Below are 24,309 nucleotides of genomic sequence, written 5' to 3' on the forward strand. Positions count from 1 at the left end.
TAAAATTAACAACATGTCTTATAGTGTCAATCTCTAAAGTCCTTACATAACCTTAATAAAACCTATCTCTATCTTCTTTGGCCAAAACAAATGCTAACCATATAAATTTCCTTTCTTTACTAATAAGCTCTCTATCACTTTTATTTCCATGCTATAGGCTTAAAATATCTCCTGTTCAAACCAATTCAATAAGCCCCATTCAAAAAACCGTCATAGCCAATGTTTAAAACCAGAAACCTGACTCCTCTGTGGTTAATTGCAATTATGGTCAAGAGTTATAAACTCTATTATCTCAAAATTAGTATTCCAAATGACCACGATTTCATTATCCTCACTACATTTCCCTGTGGGTGATCAAACCACATGAAAATGCAATGAAAATAGGTCAAAAGGTTACACCTACATTCGTGTTCCATGCCATATCTAGACATACCAAAAGAACTGGGGTGCCACTCTTCCAGTCTTGTTCTTTTCCCCCTTACTTGTCTTGTATCTTCTGATCTAGAAAATCGTTAMATTTTAGCTTTGGAGTATTTGGGGTCGTCAYATTTTATTTTAATGCAGTGGAATTTAGTACAGAATAGTTTTGGTAATGTGTGTGCGTATATCAGTGTATATGTTTGACTATCCGACTGTACTTAGCCCGTCACTGGATAAAATCCAGCAATGTATCCCTGGAGACAAGTACTCTGCCTTAACTCAGAGCTCCTCCCTCGTACACTCGGAATTTAATTTTTCTATGTATCGTTTGTTTATCAGGCGTTGTGGAACGTGCAAAATTTCTCAGTCCTAATAATATTCTTTCTCAGTTTAAACCAACACCAATAATTTTTTACATGTATACATTAAACATTTAAATTTTTCCCACTATGAACATTACCCTTTAGACGTTGAACACTTAGACTTTAGACATTGGAAACATTACACTTAAACATTGAACATTTTTCAACCTGGCGCCTACAAACACAAATAGACTATTCTTCACCGGACAATCGCCCGGACTATTGAATAAGTCTAGCCTACTCCTCACCGGACACAAGCCGGACTATATTAATAGGTCTTGACAAACTTTACCCCACTCCTCACCGGTCACAGCCGGACTATATGAATGGGGATGGAACAAGCCTATCCTTCACCGGCTGAATAGCCGGACTATTGAATAATCCCTATCCCAATTTTAAGCCTACCCTTCACCGACTGAATAGCCGGACTATTGAATAGTGCTTACTATATTCCTCACGGAACAAACGATCATAACGAATAGTTATTTTTATCACAAATTAAGCCTATTCCTCATCGGTCACAGCCAACTATATGAATAGCCTTTTAACACAAATTAAGCCTATTCCTCATCGGTCACAGCCGAACTATATGAATAGCACTTTTAACACAAATTAAGCCTATTCCTCATCGGTCACAGCCGAACTATATGAATAGCACTTTTAACACAAATTAAGCCTATCCTCATCGGTCACAGCCGAACTATATGAATAGCACTTTTATCACAAATTAAGCCTATTCCTCACACGTCACAGCCGGACTATATGAATAGCGCTTTTAACACAAATTAAACCTATTCCTCACCGGTCACAGCCGGACTATATGAATAGCGTTCTTAACACACTTAAGCCTATTCCTCACCGGTCTCAGCCGACTATATGAATAGCTCTTAAACACAAATTAAGCCTATTCCTCACCCGTCACAGCCGGACTATATGAATAGATCTTAATACTTACAAATTATTCCCACATATGTTCACTTCACTGTCGTTCACATGTCATTTATATATGTAAATTTACTCAAGAATCCATACTCACACTCGGAGTACTGATCAAAATTTGGATAGACTATACGACAATATGCAAAGTTTGATTTAACAGGTCTTGCTTACCTTGTTTTCTGGTCGACCAGAAGATCAGTTTCCCGAGCTGAGCAGAATTGTTGACCTCCCCCCAAAGATTTCACCTGTCCTCGCGAACCGTCCCTTCCACCAACTCGCCCCCTCACATCCACATCAACCACTCTGGACCGGGTATCTAGACAACCATCCTCTGCTACCATGTTTCTGTTGATAATTGGATATGGAGAAGGTGAGCCGGTCAAGGATCGATTCGGACAAGGTGTAAATTGTATGACAAGCGACATTTTATTTAAGAGTAAAGATATCTGGTACAAGCGTGCACGGACTTATTCATTTAGCTCATATGGAACTTGCAGAAATAAGCCCAGATAACAGAGTGCATATACATTTTATACAGTACAGAAAATAGGTTGAGTCTGGAAGTTCTGGTCCTCTGGTTGGTTCTGATGAGTTGGGCGAGGTCTCCTTCAGGCTAGTACACTGTCCCATTGGCTCTGAGTAGAGTTCTTTGTCTTCAGAAATGTTCAGCTAAAACAGGAGATTAGGTGTGTGCGTAGATGTTTCCTATTTGACATTCTGTGTGTCTCTGTAAAATGTTCAGACTGAAGAGGAGTTTTGTGTGTGCGTAGATGTTCCTGTCTTATCTTTGTTTATGAAAGGTTTACGTCAGCCCTCTGTCCTTGGTATGTGTGTGTCTCAGTACCTCGTGAAATACAGTACCAAGCACCCTTTTCTTGTCAGTGTTGATAAAAGGTCTATGTCAGCCATCTGTCTCTCGTGTGTGTGGGTCTCAGTATCTGCTTTATGAGTTTGTGAGAAACCCTGTTTTGAAAGAAGTTAGTTATAACAATGTAATAGGATATGCTTGTTTTATTAAATGGTATTTATTACAGTGTGTATGTGTGTGCGTTCGTGCAGTGGCATTCCTGTTTCTGCAGTCATGAGATAAGAGGAGACAGTAACCAGCAGTTGTTGTCTTAGGGCCAGGGGTTTCCTGCCTGGAGGAATGTTGAGCAATTACCCTATTCTGCAGTTTAGTTTTATTGCCCATAACTGTTTTTGTGCGGCTGCAGTTTATAACACTGGGTATCCTGTTCGTGCCTCAGCAATTTTGGCTTTAGAAATGGGGTGTGTTGAACAACAGACCATGCTTATGAAAGAAGTAGTTATAACAAGTTTTAACTGGTATTGTATTAATCAAAAAATATCATTTATACACTAGTAATTACTATCTTGTCTCATCGCTACAACTCCCGTACGGGCTCGGAGAGACGAAGTCGAAAGCCATGCGTCCTCCGAAGCACAACCCAACCAAGCCGCACTGCTTCTTAACACAGCGCGCCTCCAACCCGGAACCAGCCGCACCAATGTGTCGGAGGAAACACCGTGTACCTGGCCCCCTTGGTTAGCGCGCACTGCGCCCGGCCCGCCACAGGAGTCGCTGGAGCGCGATGAGACAAGGAATCCCCTACCGGCCAAACCCTCCCTAACCCGGACGACGCATGCCAATTGTGCGTCGCCCCACGGACCTCCCGGTCGCGGCCGGCTGCGACAGAGCCTGGCGCGTGCGCAGTTAGCACTGCGATGCAGTGCCCTAGACCACTGCGCCACCCGGGAGGTGCATTTTTAAATTTTTATGACACCATAAATTGTACAACTCTGCTAATTCGATTAGCATAGCCGGTGTTTAAGCTGACCAACCACTATCTTGACATGCATTTGCACAGTGCCATATAAAACTGCTAAGTGTTGGCCTATCCGTAACATAAACCACGTTTCCATACACATTTTTATGCGAATAAAGTCATACTGTATAAAAAAAAAAAGTAATGACAGCCGTGATGGAAACAGAACGTTTCGTACAATTTTATTAATACCGACAAATATTTTGTTCATCGCACATGGGGTGGATCTTTTTGTATCCGCAAAATTAATTACGCAAGGAATGTGGAGAAATATCAAACATATCACACTTTCACAAAATGCATGTAGACATGGCTAAAGGTCAATCAGATTTGTGAACATAATCCCTAGCTGTGTATTGCCGCTTTCCATGTTGACTGTTGTCTGTAGCTTGTGAGGTGTGGAAACACTTTGTTGCTTTTATGAATTTTTTTCTATGTTGCTCTGTCTGTATGCTACGTCTTGCTTGTCCTATGTTGCGTCTGTCTGTATGCTACGTCTTGCCTGTCCTATGTTGCTATGTCTGCTTGTCCGTTGCTCTGTCGTATGCTACTCTTGCTTTTCCTAGTTGCTCTGTCTGTATGCTACGTCTTGCTTCCTATGTTGCTCTGTCTGTATGCTACGTCTTGCTTGTCCTAAGTTCTCATGTCTGCTTGTCCTATGTTGCTCTTCTGTATGCTACTTCTTGCTTGTCCATGTTGCTCTGCTGTATCTACGTCTTGCTTGTCCTATGTTCTCGTCTGAGGCTATGTCTTGCTTGTCCTATGTTGCTCTGTCTGTATGCTATGTCTTGCTTGTCCTATGTTGCTCTGTCTGTATGCTACGTCTTGCTTGTCCTATGTTGCACTGTCTGTATGCTACGTCTTGCTTGTCCTATGTTGCTCTGTCTGTATACTATGTCTTGCTTGTCCCATGTTGCTCTGCTTGTGCTCACTGCTCAATGATTGTCTATATTGTAATTGTTTTTAATAATCTGCCCAGGGACTGCGGTTGAAAATTAGCCGGCTGGCTAAAACCGGCACTTTTACTGAAACGTTGATTAATGTGCACTGTCCCTGTAAAAATTAAATAAACTTACACTTAAATGCCTTTATGTGCAAATAGTGATATCATCACATCGAAGTAAACTTGGAGTGGTGTGTGGTCCCCCCACTACGACTCGAGAAAGCATACAGTTTATTAGGCTACAGTTATGATGAGCTTCACAGGGTGTTGAAAGTGCACGGTGATGAGCTTGATGGTAATTTCCAATAAATATCGAGGATATTATTCTGGTGACATGATGATCGATGCTTGACTGCCTTTTGACAAATACAAATATTCTCGCTCTTATCCATAATAATCTGATCATGTAGACTAGCCAACCAGCACATACCCGGACTGTATCTGCGGGATGTTGGGGGTGATGATGTCATCTCTTCCAAAACAGATTACATGTCAGCAATAGTTTAGGAGCATCCTAAACTAGTCCAGCTTACTACAATCCACCACGTCAATCACAATTCTCATCTGGTCTCTCTAGTCATCTGCACTGCTGCACAAATGTCTTTGCTGTTACATCAAGTTTGCCAACATTAACAAATGTGTATAAATCTGCTTATAAAAAAGGCAACCACTGATGGCAAAACATTGTGCGTGTGGTGTGCCACATATTCAACTGAGATGACAGAAGTGAACTAGTTATGGGCCACATGGCCTGTTCTTGCAAAGTCAGTAGATGTATCTGCTATTGGCACATCATATGCTTGCTTCCATCAATGAAGGCCAATGGCAGTCTCTCAGTCAATCATCCAGAGTTTTCACAGGCATCTCTGTCTGCTTGGTAAGCGGCCTCAATAGCACATCCTTATTCTTCAACTCACTATCCCCGGTATAGAGGTTGTGCTGGTGGATATACTTGATGACAGAATCTGGGAGGAGGTACTTGACGCTGAGGCCTCGTCTCAAGGCCCGCCGGACCTCCGTGGCGCTGGTCTCGTTGCGGACCCACTCGCGCACCAGGAAGATGTTTCGCCAATGGCGTGACAGTGTCTCCGACTCGTGCACGGCGCGCTCAGGCTCCAGGCCCCCCCGACTGACACAGACCAGGCCGAAGCGGCCCGCCACCTCCTCCACGTGGTCGTCCAGCCACAGGCCCGGCACCTTGAAGGTGTCCAGGAAGTCAGCTCCGCACAGCAGCTTCAGCCTGGGAGAGGAGCCTGAGAGAGGGCCAAGAAAAGGAAGCGTTGGTGAATGGCGGCCTTTACACTCATGTCTCCCCTGCTCTCCACCCAAGAGAGATTTGGATGTGGCCATCATGTTGAAGTAAACATGAAAGCCATGGTTTTAATTGGTTTGCTGAGAGTTAGTTATTCATTTGTTTTGCCAATTTCTTTATTTCTACTGCGGTAAACCATGTAATCCATCCCTCACTAGAATGAGCCATTTTCTTCATAAATATAGGTGTTAACCAGATGTAACCCCAAGCCAGCTGACCACCAACACAGTACGACGTAACTGAGCATTCGGATTTCATCCCTAAATCCATTTAATTCAATATTGTATTTTCCGTGGCACAAACCTTCCGAACCGAAATGCGCGTGAACAAAAGCTAATGATCTTTATCTGCGTTCGCTAGCACTGCAGTGTAATAACACAGGCACACTATATGGGTTTGTGAAAACCCATTACCCTTCTTTGTGTAAGAGCTTGTTGTAAAAAAGTGACAGGACATGAATTTTGGGATTTGAAGTCATGATTTGTGCAGATAAACCATGGTAACCTGTGTGTATTGACAGCGTGTTGACCAAACCCTGGAATGACAGACAGTTCATGAGTAGATCAGTCTCATGATTAAACTGACAATGAACAAATAAATAAATCAACCATTTAATAAAGAAGTTTAGTTTGTCATGAGAACTACAGATTTCGGTCTTAACCTGGAACTACATACACCACACATGGAACTCAGTAACTTATTTCAATTAGTTAATGAATTTCATGTGTGGTTTATGTAGTTCCAGGACAGACCGAAAGCTGCTCATGACTACCTAAACATCTAGAGCTCGGCCTCCATTTTGGCCAGGTTTATGAAGCACTTGCACCTCTTCAGCGTTTGCACTTGTTTAAAAGTGGGGGATAGGCATTGGTTTACCATTTATGTTTTATTCCCTTGTACACTTCAACATATTTAACATGTCTAACACTCATCTTTGGGGAGAAGATGCTACAGCACTCTGGGATTAGGGGATTTCTGATTAAGTTCTTTCTGATATATCCACCAGCCTTTGATAGGAATGGTGTGCGTGTGTGTGACTGGCTCCATTTACACGGTCTTCCCTGGTCCATCCTGAAACCTTCATAATGATCTGTTCATGCCACACCAACCCCCTCATCCTCTAAACATCATTAGCTTTAATGAACATGCTGCTTCCATAGAGCTGATTTCATAGAGCTGAATGTGTAAAGGGGATAAAGGATTACTTAGTTGGCTTAAGAGGAAAAAACAGATCCTATACATATTTTAACCTAAATAAGATTCAAACTAGGGTATTAATGAGTGAGTAAAGGACGCCAGTGCCAATGTGGAGGTTTATAATTAATAGAGGATGATTGCTGTTTATTATCTATGCATAGTCACTTTACCCCTACCTACATGTACAAATTACCTCCACTAACCAGTGCCCACGCACATTGACTCGGTACCGGTACCCCCTGTATATAGCCTCGTTATTGTTATTTTATTGTGTTACTTTTTATTATTCTTTTTACTTTATAAATATTTTCTGAACTCTTTTTCTTGAACTGCATTGTTGGTTAAGGGCTTGTAAGTAAGCATTTCTCAGTAAGGTATACACCTGTTGTATTGGGTGCATGTGACTAATACAATTTGATTTGCAGCTCAGTTGGTGCCGAGAGAGAGGCCCAGTTCCATTTCAGTCCACTTCCCATAAAAGTCCCATAAAACAGAATTGTGGTGAGTGTTGAAGGCCAATTTCAACTGTTGTTAAATACATCTCATGTGGTTGTTCAAGTGTGAGTACAGCTTATTTGATTTGTTCTTTCAACTACTTTTATAGTTGATTGATAACTTCAAAATACTACTTGGATCACCATGGGCCCACAAAGGGACAGGTAAAGAGCAGCACGCGGCTCCAGAGCCACACGTTGCAGAACCCTGACCTATCCAATCCCTTTAGATCTTTGAACATAAAAGGAGAAGGGGCTAGAATGGGCCCATGCTACAGAGTGCAAGGTCAAGGAGGGTCTTACTTGTGATATGATGGGAGTTTGTGGTTGGACCACTGTCCTTCCCTGTGCCCTCTTGGTACTGCTTCAGTATCCGACCATAATGGTACCTGCCAGCAGGACAACGCAAAGGGAGACACAAATAAACATATGACAAACGCAAAGAAAACCAATAAAGAAATATGCTGTTGAGAGCAAAAGCCTCTTACAGATGTTCTAGAAGATTTGTGTTTTGGGTTACGTGATCCCATAGGTTTCAACAGCCCTGCTCCAATGTGGACAACAGGCCACTTCATGGCTTTAATCAGCTCCCCTTGTTGCGCAAACGCAGCTTAAGAGTGCAGACAGCTCGCTCAACAAGGGAATTTGTCAGAGCAGAGGGGACAAGGAGAGGGTTGTATAATGCATCACAGCACTTCAGCTGGGAACAGCACTTCAGCTGCGTGTGCATTTATGTTTGTATGTGTGGGTGTGTGTGTTTACATTCGCATGGGTGCACATAGTCGTTGAGTACATATAACTAAATGCGTGTCATGTTTATGTGTAACCCTAAATGAAAGGTTGCTGGTCCATTTATGTGACTTGTAAATCAAATCAATAGTGAGTGCCATTGTGGGAGATAAACACTCAATATCCCACGCATGTAAAGTGGAGGTAACTTTCTGTATGTATAGTTTCAACTGGTTGATCAATATCAAATGCAACTGTGTCCCACATCCACTTAATCACTATGGCAACAGGTTACAATAGCAACAAACTCAGCCAGCAGCAAGGGATCTGACCCCAGTAAAGACCCAGACCTGGCATGGGCCCCATGTTGCTGCAATATCCCTGGAATCTCTGGCATCGCAGCCTTAAATCTGAGGTGGTTTCTGGCACAAAGAACATTTGGCATGGAGCAGCAACAGAGGGGATTTTTACCCAGGGAGCTCTATTGCCTTTCTATTGTGAACAGGCTTGTGGTGCGGGAAGAGGAGATTCTATGGAGCGCTAACGGCTAATGAAGAGCTAAAGAATGAGGGCTGGGAAGTACAACATGGGAGGACATAAACCAAGGCTCCGGACCAGTGTACACCTGGTATTACAATGTTATTGGATGTTGTTCATATTCAGTAGAATTGGATGTTTATGGACACGTGTAGAATAGAGTACATGCATTGTGATCGGATTTGATGGACCACAACAGTCATGTAAATGTAGTTGTAACGGTCCTCAGATGAAGTGGGAGATTCTGATCATGAACGTGGACAGTTGAGGCATGATGTGACACATCATGTTGGGAGACATTTTAATACAGGGTGTGGATGCAAACTAAGCCTTTAATGAGATTGTCTAAATCATTTGTGATAGGATTATCAAAGTTATTTTTAATGTCAGGTCTAGACGGGATCTGTCTGGCTGAAAAGGAGGATGAAGCTCTGACTGGCAGGTTCAATTAAGTCTTTCTGCATGCTGAGATGCTTTACAAAGGGAATTAGACATTTTTACAACATTATATTATTTCATGAATAAAGTGGAGCTGAATTGAAGGATTTTGCTAAGTAAAACCCTATTATTGTAAATCAAAAACATCCACTAAAAGATACCATGGTTAGTTTAAGGTATTGACCACTTGTAAACACTAATGTTTGAGGTGGAATCCTGACCTATCAGATCTTAGATAAAAGCTCTGAATCCTTTGTGTTACTTTTAACAAACACTTAAAGTTATGAAAGGGTTACACTCAGCGGCTAACTTGCATAGTGACGACTGTGGTGCACATGACCAGTGGCATCACAAGGCAATGCTGATTCCACAAAATCTCTAATAACATATATATTTTTTTAGTGTTCATCAAAGCAGTAATAAACTTCTCAAAACATTTCTTCAGAGAGAAGCCATTTTGGGGCTGTGATATACTAGTAGTTACTTAATCAATTAGTTTAAAGGTTGAAACTGTGAAAATGTGTGACTCCACACCTCATTGTGACCACTGTCTCTGTCCAGTCGGGCTGCTGGCTCTCCCAATCGTCAACGGAGACCCAGTCTGAACTCTGCAGTGCCAGCCTCGCCATAGCGATGCGGTGCTTGGCCAACACCAGGCCCTGCTTGCCATAGCCGTCACTCACCGGAGACACAATCCCGCCCACAACCTGAAACTGACCTGAAAGGGGGTAAATCATTGGTTGATGAGACTCTTGATCCTCCCCACTCTCTGACATTGGGCAGATTGGATTATACTGAGTCACGGGGCACCGGTCTATGGCCCGTGATGTGAATGGGCAAAAGCAGTGACTGAGGAGCACCCTTCTCAAATCTAACAGTAATCTGCGCCGCTCGGTCATGTTGTCAACAAGGAAGCATGGTGCATCATCCAGAAACATACAACATATCTTTTCCATAAAAATATGTTTGAAAATGTTAAAATAGTTTTCATTGAGGGCACCTAAAGCATTTTTATCTAAAGCAATCACTTTTGCATGTGAAAACACAGAATCTTACTCATTACTCGACGTGCTTAATTTACGTCACTTTTGTTTTGAGCCGACTTCACCGTGGGTTTCGAACGGGGCACCTGGCTCACGCCCAGGAGGCAGCCTGGTTCCAGAATGAATGCAATTAACTTTCACCCGGTGCAAAACACACCTAATTGAATCCCCTCAATGCTATATTGTCTTCCTTATTGCACCAGAAACGGCTACGACCGATCACAAGGCTATGGGATTAAGGCCAAGTCTACAACATGGGAAAATATAACAAAGCTTTAGTCACCACGCAATATAATACTATACAGCTTATTCTGTACAATGTTCACATTCTCACAGGTCAGCTGACATCTTATGCCCCCAGGGTCCATAGGAAAATAAGAACAATATTTATTCCAACTGTTTATTTGGTCTATATAAATAGACTGAATGTGTAGGCTCATGTCAAGGCACAAGGTGTAAAGTAGTGTGCAAGGAAGGCACAGCTCTATCTGTACAGATTACTATTGATACTTAACCACAATGTAAATGCTCCTGAAAGCTTCACAGAAACCCTTTGGAGGACTTCTACCTTCCACTGTCCCGTGATCACACTGACGAAATAAACAGACAGGTGCATAATACAAGTCTAGGAGGCAACACGAACATAGCAAATTAATATAGGGTCTCTATGGTGCACGACCTGTCTGGTGCAGGTGATCCCTGGCCAGCTCGAACAGCCGCATGTGCTGGTTGGTGATGGGGTTGAAGGAGCCGCAGGCCAGGAGGACCAGCGGAATACGGGCAGACATCTTTGTTCCCTCAAACCATGGTCACCCCCGCAGAACACTGAAAAACAGTAGAACACAGGATTAGAGATGAATGGGAAATGTATTCAATAATACCAGCAATGCTGAGAATATACTGTAGCAATGCCTGAATAAATGGAATACTTGATGCAGATTATCTCTCATAGGTGGTCAAAGTACTGAAGGGCTTAAATTGACATTAAAGAGGTTTACCAGTGTGGTCAAAATTTGAGGTATGAATCATGGTAACTATGTGATATTTGGCTTATTGAGGAAGTAGCTATATAGAATTTAGCAATATTGAATTGGAGTGTGACCAGTGGTGGAAAAAGTACCAGATTGTCATCCTTGGGTAAAAGTATACCTTAATAGAAAATAACTCAAGTAAAAGTCACCTTGTAAAATACTACTTGAGTAAAAAGTATTTGGTTTTAAATATACTTAAGTATCAAAAGTAAATGTAATTGATCAAATATACTTAAGTATCAAAAGCAAAAGTATAACTAATTTCCATTTACTTATATTAAGCAAAACAGACACCACCATTATCTTTTTTACAGATAGCCAGGGGCACCCTCCAACAGATATAATTTACAAATGAAGCATTTGTGTTTGTTTAGTGAGTCCGCCAGATCAGAGGCAGAAGGGATGACCAGGGATGTGCTCTTGATAAGTGCGGGAATTTGACTATTTTCCTGTCCTACTAAGCATTCAAATTGTAACAAGTACTTTTGGGTCTTAGGAAAACTGTGTGGAGTAAAAAGTACAATATTTTCGCCAGGAATGTAGTGAAGTAAAAATAGTCAAAAATATAAATAGTAAAGTACAGATACCCCAAACAACTACTTAAGTAGTACTTTAAAGTATTTGTACTTAAGTACTTTACACCACTGAGTGTGACATAACTACATACAAGGTACAACATTTTCTAACGAAAACTACGGAACGCGTCAAAAAACATTGATAAAACACTTACAGGTAACGTTAGTCTCGCAAGGCTACACCGAAGACCCCTCACGTACAACTTCTGATAGTTTTAATTTGTTCTAATTTAAACTGCACATGCACGAAAACACGACTGGTTATTCAGCTACAATAGCAGTCAAAACTATTTTCAACATCTAGCTAGTCTTTTCTTGCTACACTAGCTAGTAGCTAACGTTACCTAGCCTCGTTGAGAACCTTTGAGGTATGGCAACGCGAGACTAGTACCTACCTAGTCCGTTATACCCAGTCCGCGTATATAAAGGGTAGTTGGCAGTATTTATCAGGCGGCTACAGGTGATTTGACATTGATAGCGGGCTAGCTAGCAGTAACCAGGCTAGCTATAATACACACATCAAATGTCTTACTATGATTATGCTATCTTATATAATACAAAAAAAAGGACATATTCATTAAAATGTTTTAACGCCAATGGTAGCTACAACCAATAATATCGTTACCTTTTCCCACTTGTACTTTTTGTTTGCGTAAGGTTCATGTGTTACACTTTTTGTCTTCCCCAGCTTGGAACAACGTTGTATAAAGGTTCTGTAGTGGTATGGTACGATAGTGACAACTAGTGGCAAAAATAGAGAACTGACGATATGTTATTTTTTGTTCATGCAGAAAGAACACAAGTTGTTTGAGGTCTGCGTTCGTCACATGAAACTGAATGCCAAAGTTCTACACATCAAGGAAGTAAAAATGTGTTTGTGTCTGTTCAAACAGCTGACACAAAGCTCAGACACCCATACATACCCCACAAGACATGCCACCAGGGGTCTCTTCACAGTCCCAAGTCCAGAACAGACTGGGAAACATGCAGTACTACATAGAGCCATGCAAGGAACTGTCTTCCACATCAAGTAACTTAAGCGAGCACTAAAATCAGATGAATAAAAACAGATAAAACAACACCTCACGTGGACCGTAAAGACACACACACACACACAAACACACTCACATACGCACACACACTTTTACACACACATTTAAATGTTGTGGTATTGCATTATTTTACACTGTACATTTGTAATATTAGAGTAATAATGTATTGTATGATGTATTGTTTTATTTATGATGTAGGCTGTTGGTGTGTTTTGGTGTGATGTAACTATTTTAACCCTGTTTGGACCCCAGGAAGAGTACAGTGCCTTCAGAAAGTATTCATACCCCTTGATTTATTCCACATTTTGTTGTGTAACAGCATGAATTCAAAATGGATTACATGAAAAAAAATCTCACACATCTACAAACTATTCCCATAATGACAAAGTGAAAATATGATATTAGAAATGTTTGCACATTTATTGAAAATTAAATACAGAAATAGCAAATGTACATAATTATTCACACCCCTGAGTCAATACATGTTAGAATCACCTTTGGCAGCAATTACAGCTCCGAGTCGTTCTGGGTAAGTCTCTAAGAGCTTTACACACCTGGATTGTGCAACATTTGCCCATTATTCTTTTCAAAATTCTTCAAGTTCTGTCAAATTGGTTATGATCATTGCTAGACAACCATTTTCAGGTCTTCAAGTAGATTTAAGTCAAAACTGTAACTCCGCCACTCAAGAACATTCACTGTCTTGGTAAGCAACTCCAGTGTAGATTTGGCCTTGTGTTTTAGGTTATTGTCCTGCTGAAAGGTGAATTCATCTCCCAGTGTCTGGTGGAAAGCAGACTGAACTAAGTTTTCCTCTAGGATTTTGTCTGAGCTTAACTCCATTCTGTTTCTTTTTCATCCTGAAAAACTCCCCACTCCTTAACGATTACAAGCATACCCATAACATGATGCAGCTACCACTATGCTTGAAAATATGGACAGTGGTACTCAGTAATGTGTTGTATTGGATTTGTCCGAAACATAACAGTTTGTATTCAGGACGAAAAGTTAATTGCTTTGCCACATTACTTTAGTGAGTTGTTGCAAACAGTATGCATGTTTTGGAATAGTTTTATTCTGTACAGTCGTCCTTCATTGTGAACTGAATACAATGTTGTTGATCCATCCTCAGTTTTCTCCTATCACAGCCATTAAACTCTGTAACTACTGTATGATAAAGTCACCATTGGCTTCATGGTGAAATCATGGTGAAATCCTTGAGTGGTTTCATTCCTCTCTGGCAACTGAGTTAGGAAGAAGGATGCCTGTGAGACCTTACAGAGAATTTTATGTGTTCGGTACAGAGATGGGGTAGTCATTCAAAAATCATGTTAAACACTATTATTAAACACATAGTGAGTCCATGCAACTTATTCTGTAACTTGTGAAACAAATCTTTACTCCTGAACTTATTTAGGCTTGCCATATCAAAGGGGTTGAATACTTATAGACCCAAGACATTTCAGCATTACATTTTTAATTAATTAGGACAATTTTGGAAAAACATAATTCCACTTCGACATTATGGGGTATTGTATGTTGGCCAGTGACCTAAAAAATCTAAATTTAAGCAATTTTAAATTCAGTCTGTAACACAACAAAATGTGGAAAAGTCAAGGGGTGTGCATACTTTCTGAAGGCACTGCAGCTGCTGCATTGACAGCAGCTAACGGGTGTCACGTTCCTGACCTGTTTTCCGTTGTTTTTGTATGTGTTTAGTATGGTCAGGGCGTGAGCTGGGTCTTGCTTTAATAAATCTTCATGTATTCATCAACCGCTGCATTTTGGTCCGATCCCTACTCCTCCTCTTCGGACGAAGAGCCGAAAACAGCCGTTACAACGGGGATCCTAATAAATACAACATTCTAAAAGTACACTCTCTCTCTCTCTCTCTCTCTCTCTCTCCCTCTCTGTCTCTGTCTCTCTCTCTCTCTCTCTCAATTCAATTCAAGGGGCTTTCTTGGCATGGGAAACACATGTTAACATTGCCAAAGCAAGTGAAGTAGATAATATACAAAAGTGAAATAAACAATAAAAATGAACAGTAAACATTACACTCACAGAAGTTCCAAAATAATAAAGACATTACAAATGTCATATTATGTATATATACAGTGTTGTAACAATGTACAAATGGTTAAAGTACAAAACGAAAAATAAATAAGCATAAATATGGGTTGTATTTACAATGGTGTTTGTTCTTCACTGGTTGACCTTTTCTTGTGGCAACAGGTCACACATCTTGCTGCTGTGATGGCACACTGTGGTATTTCACCCCGTAGATATGGGGGTTTATCAAAGTCGGGTTTGTTTTTGAATTCTTTGTGGATCTGTGTAATCTGAGGGAAATATGTGTCTGTCTCTAATATGGTCATACATTGGGCAGGAGGTTAGGAAGTGCAGCTCAGTTTCCACCTCATTTTGTTGGCAGTGTGCACATAGCCTGTCTTCTCTTGAGAGCCAGGTGTGCCTACAGCAGCCTTTCTCAATAGCAAGGCTATGCTCACTGTCTGTACATAGTCAAATCTTTCCTTAAGTTTGGATCAGTCACAGTGGCCAGGTATTCTGCCACTGTACTCTCTGTTTAGGGCCAAATAGTGTTCTAGTTTTCTCTGTTTTTTTGTAAATTATTTCCAATGTGTCAGGTAATTATCTTTTTGTTTCCTCATGATTTGGTTGGGTCTAATTGTTTTGCTGTCCTGGGGCTCTGTGGGGTGTGTTTGTGTTTGTGAACAGAGCCCCAGGACCAGCTTGCTTAGGGGACTCTTCTCCAGGTTCATCTCTCTGTAGGTGATGGCTTTGTTATGGAAGGTTTGGGAATCGCTTCCTTTTAGGTGGTTGTAGAATTTAACGTCTCTTTTCTGGATTTTGATCATTAGTGGGTATCGGCCTAATTCTGCTATGCATGCATTATTTGGTGTTCTACGTTGTACACAGAGGATATTTTTGCATAAATCTGCATGCAGAGTCTCAATTTGGTGTTTGTCCCATTTTGTGAATTCTTGATTGGTGAGTGGGCCCCAGACCTCACAACCATAAAGGGCAATGGGTTCTATAACTGATTTAAGTATTTTTAGCCAGATCCTAATTGGTATTTCAAATTTGATGTTCCTTTTGATGGCATAGAATGAATGCCCTTCTTGCCTTGTCTCTCAGATCGTTCACAGCTTTGTGGAAGTTACCTGTGGCACTGATTTTTAGGCCAAGGTATGTATAGTTTTTTGTGTGCTCTAGGGCAACGGTGTCTAGATGAAATTTGTATTTGTGGTCCTGGCAACGTTTTTGGAACACCATTATTTTAGTATTACTGAGATTTACTGTCAGGGCCCAGGTCTGTCAGAATCTGTGCAGAAGATCTAGGTGCTGCTGTAGGCCCTCCTTGGTTGGTGACAGAAGCACCAGATCATCAGCAAACAGTAGACATTTGACTTCAGATTATAGTAGGTTGAGGCCGGGTGCTGCAGACTTTTCTAGTGCCCTCGCCAATTCGTTGATATATATGTTGAAGAGCGTGGGGCTTAAGCTGCATCCATGTCTCACCCCACGGCCCTGTGGGAAGAAATTTGTGTTTTTTGCCTATTTTAACCGCACACTTGTTTTTTGTGTACATGGATTTTATAATGTCGTATGTTTTTCCCCCAACACCACTTTATATCAATTTGTATAGCAGACCCTCAAGCCAAATTGAGTCAAAGGCTTTTTTGAAATCAACAAAGCATGAGAAGACTTTGCCTTTGTTTTGGTTTGTTTGTTTGTCAATTTGGGTGTGCAGGGTGAATACGTGGTCTGTCGTACGATAATTTGGTAAAAAGCCAATTTGACATTTGCTCAGTACATTGTTTTCACTGAGGAAATGTACAAGTCTGCTGTTAATGATAATGCAGAGGTTTTTCCCAAGGTTCCTGTTGATGCATATCCTACGGTAGTTGTTGGGGTCAAATTTGTCTCCACTTTTGTGGATTGGGGTGATCAGTCCTTGGTTCCAAATATTGGGGAAGATGCCAGAGCTAAGGATGATGTTAAAGAGTTTTAGTATAGCCAATTGGAATTTGTTGTCTGTATATTTGATCATTTCATTGAGGATACCATTAACACCACAGGCTTTTTTGGGTTGGAGGGTTTTTATTTTGTCCTGTAGTTCATTCAAGGCAATTGGAGAATCCAGTGGGTTCTGGTAGTCTTTAATAGTTGATTCTAAGATTTGTATTTGATCATGTATATGTTTTTGCTGTTTGTTCTTTGTTATAGAGCCAAAAAGATTGGAGAAGTGGTTTACCCATACATCTCCATTTTGGATAGATACTTCTTCGTGTTGATGTTTGTTTAGTGCTTTCCAATTTCCCCAGAAGTGGTTAGAGTCTATGGATTCTTCAATTACACTGAGCTGATTTCTGACGTGCTGTTCCTTCTTTTACTCAGTTGCTTTGGCTTTGATGCCTCATGATTGAGTATTGCTCTGTTCAAGTAGAATGTGATTTAGCTGTGGTCTGATAGGGGTGTCATTGGGTTGACTGTGAACGCTCTGAGAGACTCTGGGTTGAGGTCAGTGATAAAGTAGTCTACAGTACTACTGCCAAGAGATGAGCTATAGGTGTACCTACCATATGAGTCCCCTCAAAGCCTACCATTGACTATGTACATACCCAGCGTGCAACAGAGCTGCAGGAGTTGTGACCCGTTTTTGTTGGTTATGTTGTCATAGTTATACTTAGGGGGGCATATGGGGAAGGGAATGCTGTCACCTCCAGGAAGGTGTTTGTCTCCCTGTGTGCTGAGAGTGTCAGGTTATTGTCCGGTTCTGGCATTTAGGTCGCCACAGACTAGTACATGTCCCTGGGTCTGGAAATTATTGATTTCCCCCTCTAGGATGGAGAAGCTGTCTTCATTAAAGTATGGGGATTCTAGTGGGGGGATATAGGTAGCACACAGGGGGACATTTTTCTATTTTAAGATCATTTCCTTTTGAATTTCTAGCCAAATGTAAAATGTTCCTGTTTTGATTAATTTAATGGAGTGAGTTAGGTCTGCTCTATACCAAATTAGCATACCCCCTGAGTCCCTTCCCTGTTTCACACCTGGTAGTTTGGTGGATGGGACTACCAGCTCTCTGTAACATAGAGGGCAACCGTGGGTCCGTCTCCTCTATACCAGGTTTCTTGTAGGATGACAATGTCTGTATTTCCGATTTCTTCGATGAAGTCCAGGTTCCTGCTCTTTAGGCCAAAGGCAGATGACCTCAGGCCTTGGATATTCCAGGATGAGATAGTGAAGGCTTTGTGTTCCATAAAGTGTCCAACGTAGTTGGTGGTTTGGCCTCAGGCCAGTAAGTGTGAACAGAGCCTGCTGAGCACCTGGTACATGCCATTGGCTTGGGATAGTGTAAGAGTGGGGGTTTGGCCTGTCTGCACGCTCACGGCCTGTGCGTATTTGTGACTTACATGTTGAGGCCCTCTTTGCGGGGGTGGGGTACATGGGGTGGGGGGGGGGGGGATGGGGGGGGGCCAGGAAGGGGCATAGGTCTGATCTGAGGGGGCCTAAATGGGGTGTGGCATGGTTGACTTGGGGGGGTTGATTGGTTGGGGGGGGGTGGTGTTGCTGGTGGTGTTGTGGTCTGGATGTAGGTCCTCTCTGCGTGGGTCCTCTATGTGTAGGTCTGGAGAGTGTCTTGTTGTCTGGGCGGGGGTCTATTGATCTGTTGCTCCTGTGTGAAGTGTTGGGGCTGCGTTTGAGAGCGATTCCTTTAGAGTCCGGGCGAAGGTGGGCACTGCTGCCTTGTATAGGTGGACCTGGTCATAGGCTGTTCATGTCCAGGGTGGAGTGGTGGGCCAGGAAAACATTTGGTTTTGAGGCACAGTCACGGGAAATACTTGCGTTTACCCGTTGTATGGTAGCAGGGTGGAAGTATTTTTGTGGTAGCAAGGTGGAGATAACCACTTGTGCATTAGGGAAAGTAGAAGAAGCTTTTCAATCACTCCTTCAGTGCTGTAGCCACCCTTTCCTGCTGTGTTCTCAGGTCGTTGGTGCCTGTGTGTATTATTATGTGCGTAGGTGAACCTATGGTCCTTAGACAGAAGGGCCTAGGGCGCGCTGGGTGTTTGGACACCAGATTTAGAAAAAGTGTTTGGGAAAACGTTTTTTTCTTGTATATATTTCCCATTTGAGTCCATAAGGAGTACAATCTGTGTCTTGTGTATGTCCTCAGGGTGTGGGGGTTGTCGGGAGGCTATCAGGGTGGCTGACAGGAGGGGTGCCCAGAGGGGGTGAGTCCCCTGGGCTTGGGGTTCTTCATTTGTCTGTTCTTCTGTTGATGTCGACGCTATGGTCAGGTCTGGTGTGGACTGTTTCTGTTGTGGTATCGAGACTTGTCGGATCCTGTATATGTTCCTGACAAAAAATCCAAGTTTATCTAACTCTAACTCTATATTTTTTGAAAGAAATATGCTGAAAAATACAGGAGCTCATCTGATCATGTAACGGCTTTCTCCAGGGGTGAAGGAGAGGACCAAAGTGCACGCGCGTTAGTGTTCAACATGTTTAAATTTTGAACGACAAGTGAACACTACAAACAACAAACAAAACAACAAACCGTGAAAACCGATACAGACCTATCTGGTGCAGAACACAAACACAAGAGCAGGTAACAACCACCCACAAATCCCCAACACAAAACAAGCCCACTATATATGATTCTCAATCAGGGACAACGATTCACAGCTGTCTCTGATTGAGAGAACCATATTAGGCTGAACACAGAAACAACGAACTAGACACACAACATAGATTCCCACCAGCTCACGCCCTGACCAACACTAAACAAGCAAAACACTAAGAACTCTGGTTCAGGACGTTACAGTACCCCCCTCCTGAGGTGTGGACTCCGAACGCACCCCTACAACTCAAGAGGAGGGTCTGGGTGGGCATCTGTCCGCGGTGGCGGCTCCGGCGGTGACGAGGACACCACTCCACCACTGTCTTTGTCCCCTCCTTAGCGTCCTTTGAGTGGCGACCCTCGCCCACGACCTTGGCCTAAGAATCCTCCCAAGGCCCCCACATGACTTTGGAGGTAGCTCAGGACAGAGAGGACTAGCTCAGGACAGAGAGGTAGCTCAGGACAGAGAGGTAGCTCAGGACAGAGGGGCAACTCGCGGACTAGTGCAGCTTCAGACTGAGGGGCAGCTGCCGGACTGAGTGGCAGCTCCGGACTGAGTGGCAGCCTCGACTGATGAGCTCAAGCCCAGTTGGCAGCTCATGACTGTAGGGCAGCTCATGACTGTAGGGCAGCTCATGGACTGTAGGGCAGCTCATGACTGTGGGCAGCTCATGACTGTAGGAGGGCTCAGACTCAGCTCATGACTGTAGGGCAGCTCATGACTGTAGGGCAGCTCATGACTGTCTGACGGCTCTGACGCTCATGGCTGACTGACGGCTCCGGCAGATCCTGTCTGGTTGCGGCTCTGGCAGATCCTGTCTGGTTGGCGGCTCTGCAGATCCTGTCGGTTGGCGACCCTGGCAATCTGACTGCACGAGCTCTAGGCTCACTGACTGACGAACGGCTCTGACGGCTCGGGACAGACGGGCGGCTCTAACGGCTCGGGACAGACGGATGGCTCAGACGCGCTGGGGAGACGGATGGCTCAGATGGCGCTGGGGAACGGATGGCTCAGATGGCGCTGGGAGACGGATGGGCTCCGATGGCGCTTGCAGACCGCCAGCTCTGACGGCGTTGGGCAGACGGACAGTTCAGCGGCCGCTGGGCCAGAACGGGCAGTTCAGGCGGCCCGCTGGGCAGACGGGCAGTTCAGGCACCGCTGGGCAGACGGCAGACCTCTGGCCGGCTGAGACGCACTATAGGCCTGATGCGTGGTGCCGGAACTGGAGTACCGGGGCTGAGGGCACCGCACCTCAGGGCGAGTGCGGGGAGCAGAACAGGGCACACTGGACTCTCGAGGCGCACTATAGGCCTGGTGCGTGGCGGTACCGGAACTGGGAGGTACCGGGCTGAGGGCACGCACCTCAGGGCGAGTGCGGGGAGAAGGAACAGTGCGTACAGGGCTCTGGAGACGCACAGGAGGCTTGGTGCGTGGTGCCGGAAACTGGAGCACTGGGCTGGAGACATGCACCATAGGGAGAGTGCGTGGAGGAGGAACAGGCTCTGGAGATGCACTGGGAAGCCTGGTGCGTGGTGTAGGCATGGTGGTACTGGCTGGGGCGGGGGAGGCTGCGAAAATACCGACCTGAAGGCGTACTGCTCCCTTGAGCACTGAGCCTGCCCAACCTTAACCTGGTTGAATGCTCCCGTAGCCCGTCCAGTAGGCGGGAGGTGGAATAACCCGCACTGGCTGTGTTAGGCGAACCGGGGACACCATGCGTAAGGCTGTGCCATGTACACCGGCCCGAGGAGACGTACTGGAGGCCAGATATGTAGAGCCGGCTCATGGCACTTGGCTCAATGCTCAATCTAGCCCGCCCAGTGCGGGGAGGTGGGAATAACCCGCACCGGGCTATGCACACGTACAGGAGACCACCGTGGCTTCTTCCGCCATAACACCGTGTCTGCCCGTACTTCCCGCTCTCCACGGTAATCACACACCTCAGGGCGAGTACCGTGTTATGCTACGCCAAACCAACATCTCTCTCTCTTCGCTCTCCCCCAATATCACCAACAACTCATCAAATGTCTCATAATCTCCATCCTTTCACTTTCCTCCAATCTGTCCAATAACTCCTCCACATTCTCCGACTCGTACCTCAATTTAGCCCACTGCTCCTTCTGGTAAGCACAGGGGAACTGGCTCAAATCTCCCACTTGACCCAGCCATACTCCCCGTGTGCCCCCCCCCAAGAAATTTTTGGGGGAGCCTCTCGGGCTTCCAGCCACTCTGCCTTCTAGTTCCCGCTGCGCTCTGCTGCCGCCGTTGCCTGTTGCCACGCTGCTTGTCCGGGTTGGTGGGTGGTCTTGAACGGCTTTCTTCCAGGGGTGAAGGAGAGGACCAAAAGTGCAGCCGGTTAGTGTTCAACATGTTTAATTTGACCGACAAGTGAACATACAAAACAACAAACAAAACAACAAGACGGTGAAAACCGATACAGACCTATCTATCTCCGGTGCAGAAACACAAAACACAGAGGACAGGTTAACAACCCACCCACAAATCCCCAACACAAAACCAAGGCCACCTATATATAATTCTTCAATCAGGACAACGATTCACAGCTGTTTTTTTGTCCCCTCTGATTGAGAACCATATTAGCTAAACACAGAAACAGACGAACTAGACACACAACATAGAATTCCCACCCAGCTCACGCCCTGACCAACACTAAACAAGCAAAACACATAAGAACTTGGTCAGGGACGTTACAGATCATGACCTCCTCGCTCTTCCTGCATCTCTCCTCTATCTGTGTCCTCTCTGTGTCTCTCTCTCTGTCTCTCTCTCTCTCTTCTCTCTCATGCGCACTCGCCACTCACACACACGCACGAAACACACACACACACACACACACACACACACACACACACACACAACACACACACACACCACACACCACACACACACACACAAACAACCACCACACACACACACACACACACACACACACAACACACCACACACACACACACACACACACACACACACACACACACACACAACACACACACACACACACACACACACACACACACACACACACACCAACAGGGGCGAGTGTTACAGCCGTCATAGCGACCAGTCCTCCTTCAGGTCACCTCTGCTCTCTCAGTTACTCGTGCGTTATAAAAAAACTTTTTTTACATAACTGTGCAATCTGCAGGAAAGAATGGAAGGTTTCTTATTATCTGTCACACACACCACACCACACACACACACAAAAACCCCAACCCCCCCCCCAACCTCACAAAACCCCACACCACACACACACACACACACAACCACACACACACACCCACACACACACACACACACACACACACACACACACACACATACACACACACACTAGCAATATCATTAAAGTACACTGTAAGTTGTTATAACAATATCCTTTACAAGTTGTTATTACAATTATTTTTGCTGAACTACAATCTGGAAGTTCACTGTGAATGAAATAGATACAGAGACATTCTCATCAATAATTACGGATAAATTAAATCGTTTCCCCCTTTTACTGCTTAACCCCTTGTATTTGCCATTGAGCTTTTAGTTTTTTTTAAATGACTTTGATCTGACCCCCTGTGGAGAATATGATGAATTGCAACCAAACTCAGAACGTTGTCCATGGTGCTGAATATCCAAACGAAACAGTAAGAAATATATATAGAGAAAAATAAAACACAGGAGAGGAGATTAACAATAATTCAATGGAATACATTTACTGCAGCATATGGAACAAAAAGAGATCTCCCTGCCAAAGCCTTCACTTGAACAGATTGCCCTCATAAGATAAAAAAAAAACTTGAATCAATTATTCATAGACTTCCATAACAGAGACAGGCGTAGCTGCAACCTATAACCGCCTAAACATACATAATGGGGCAACCACATGGGACTATGGGGATGAAAGACAAGGGCCGTTGCATTTGATGGTACAAAATGCAGGTAAAACAGTTACTGCCATATTATGTATTAAATGTTCAGGTTATACGTAATCCTTTAAAAGAGGTATACATGTCTACTGATATTAACAGGTGAAAGTACAGTATTGTGATTTGAATCCAAACGGCAGCTGTCTATGGTGCACCAGATTGGGCATTTGCATTAGTGCAATATTTGCATCTGTAGGGGGAATAAAACAGAAGGTAGCTGAAAAAAGGATTGAATAAATGTAAAGAGAGGGAATTAAATCAGTTTAAGGAGAGCGTCTTAAATTTCCCTTCTGAAAAAGACAGATGCACACTAGTATGAGCGCTTAGTAAAGCTGGCCTTTAAAAACAGCTATCTTTAAGTCCTTTCTCCTGAGGTACAAGACATGGCTATATACAGGGAGTAGAAAATAACATGGCTATATAAAGGGAGTACCAGTACCGAGTCGATGTGCAGGGGTACAAGGTAATTGAGGTAGCTATGAACAGTACATATAGGTAGGGGTAAAGTTACTAGGAAACAGGATAGATCAAAGACTTAGCTGTAGCAGCAGCATACAGTATGTGGAGTAGTAGCAGCTACGTACAGTGGGGAGAACAAGTATTTGATACACTGCCGATTTTGCAGGTTTTCCTACTTACAAAGCATGTAGAGGTCTGTAATTTTTATCATAGGTACACTTCAACTGTGAGAGACGGAATCTAAAACAAAAATCCAGAAAATCACATTGTATGATTTTTAAGTAATTCCTTTGCATTTTATTGCATGACATAAGTATTTGATACATCAGAAAAGCAGAACTTAATATTTGGTACAGAAACCTTT

The 24,309-nt window shown here is 43.5% G+C and overlaps 1 protein-coding gene and 1 long non-coding RNA gene across 5 annotated transcripts; both read right to left on the reverse strand.

The window, feature by feature from the left end:
• Nucleotides 1-3,721: 3,721 nt before the first annotated feature.
• On the reverse strand, nt 3,722-4,182 carry LOC139029299 (uncharacterized). The gene is made up of 2 exons (XR_011481601.1): nt 4,134-4,182; nt 3,722-4,006 (listed from the first exon to the last, which is right to left on the reverse strand). It is a non-coding gene; the product is annotated as an uncharacterized lncRNA (long non-coding RNA).
• Nucleotides 4,183-4,708: 526 nt separating this feature from the next.
• nmnat3 (nicotinamide nucleotide adenylyltransferase 3) lies at nt 4,709-12,546 on the reverse strand. Of its 4 annotated transcripts, none has more exons than XM_024010330.1 (5): nt 12,472-12,546; nt 10,920-11,065; nt 9,732-9,915; nt 7,797-7,882; nt 4,709-5,743 (listed from the first exon to the last, which is right to left on the reverse strand). In XM_024010330.1, exons 2-5 carry the CDS (start codon nt 11,026-11,028, stop codon nt 5,328-5,330), a joined length of 795 nt encoding a protein of 264 aa, XP_023866098.1. In that variant the 5' UTR covers nt 11,029-11,065; nt 12,472-12,546; the 3' UTR covers nt 4,709-5,327. The 4 variants fall into 4 exon arrangements, with proteins under 4 accessions (XP_023866098.1, XP_023866100.1, XP_023866099.1 ...); XM_024010332.2 differs by lacking the exon at nt 12,472-12,546 and adding an exon at nt 12,242-12,422; XM_024010331.2 differs by lacking the exon at nt 12,472-12,546 and adding an exon at nt 12,002-12,222.
• Between the last annotated feature and the right edge of the window lie 11,763 nt (nt 12,547-24,309).

The sequence above is a fragment of the Salvelinus sp. IW2-2015 genome, linkage group LG19 (assembly GCF_002910315.2).
Source record: "Salvelinus sp. IW2-2015 linkage group LG19, ASM291031v2, whole genome shotgun sequence".
Lineage (NCBI taxonomy): Eukaryota > Metazoa > Chordata > Actinopteri > Salmoniformes > Salmonidae > Salvelinus > Salvelinus sp. IW2-2015.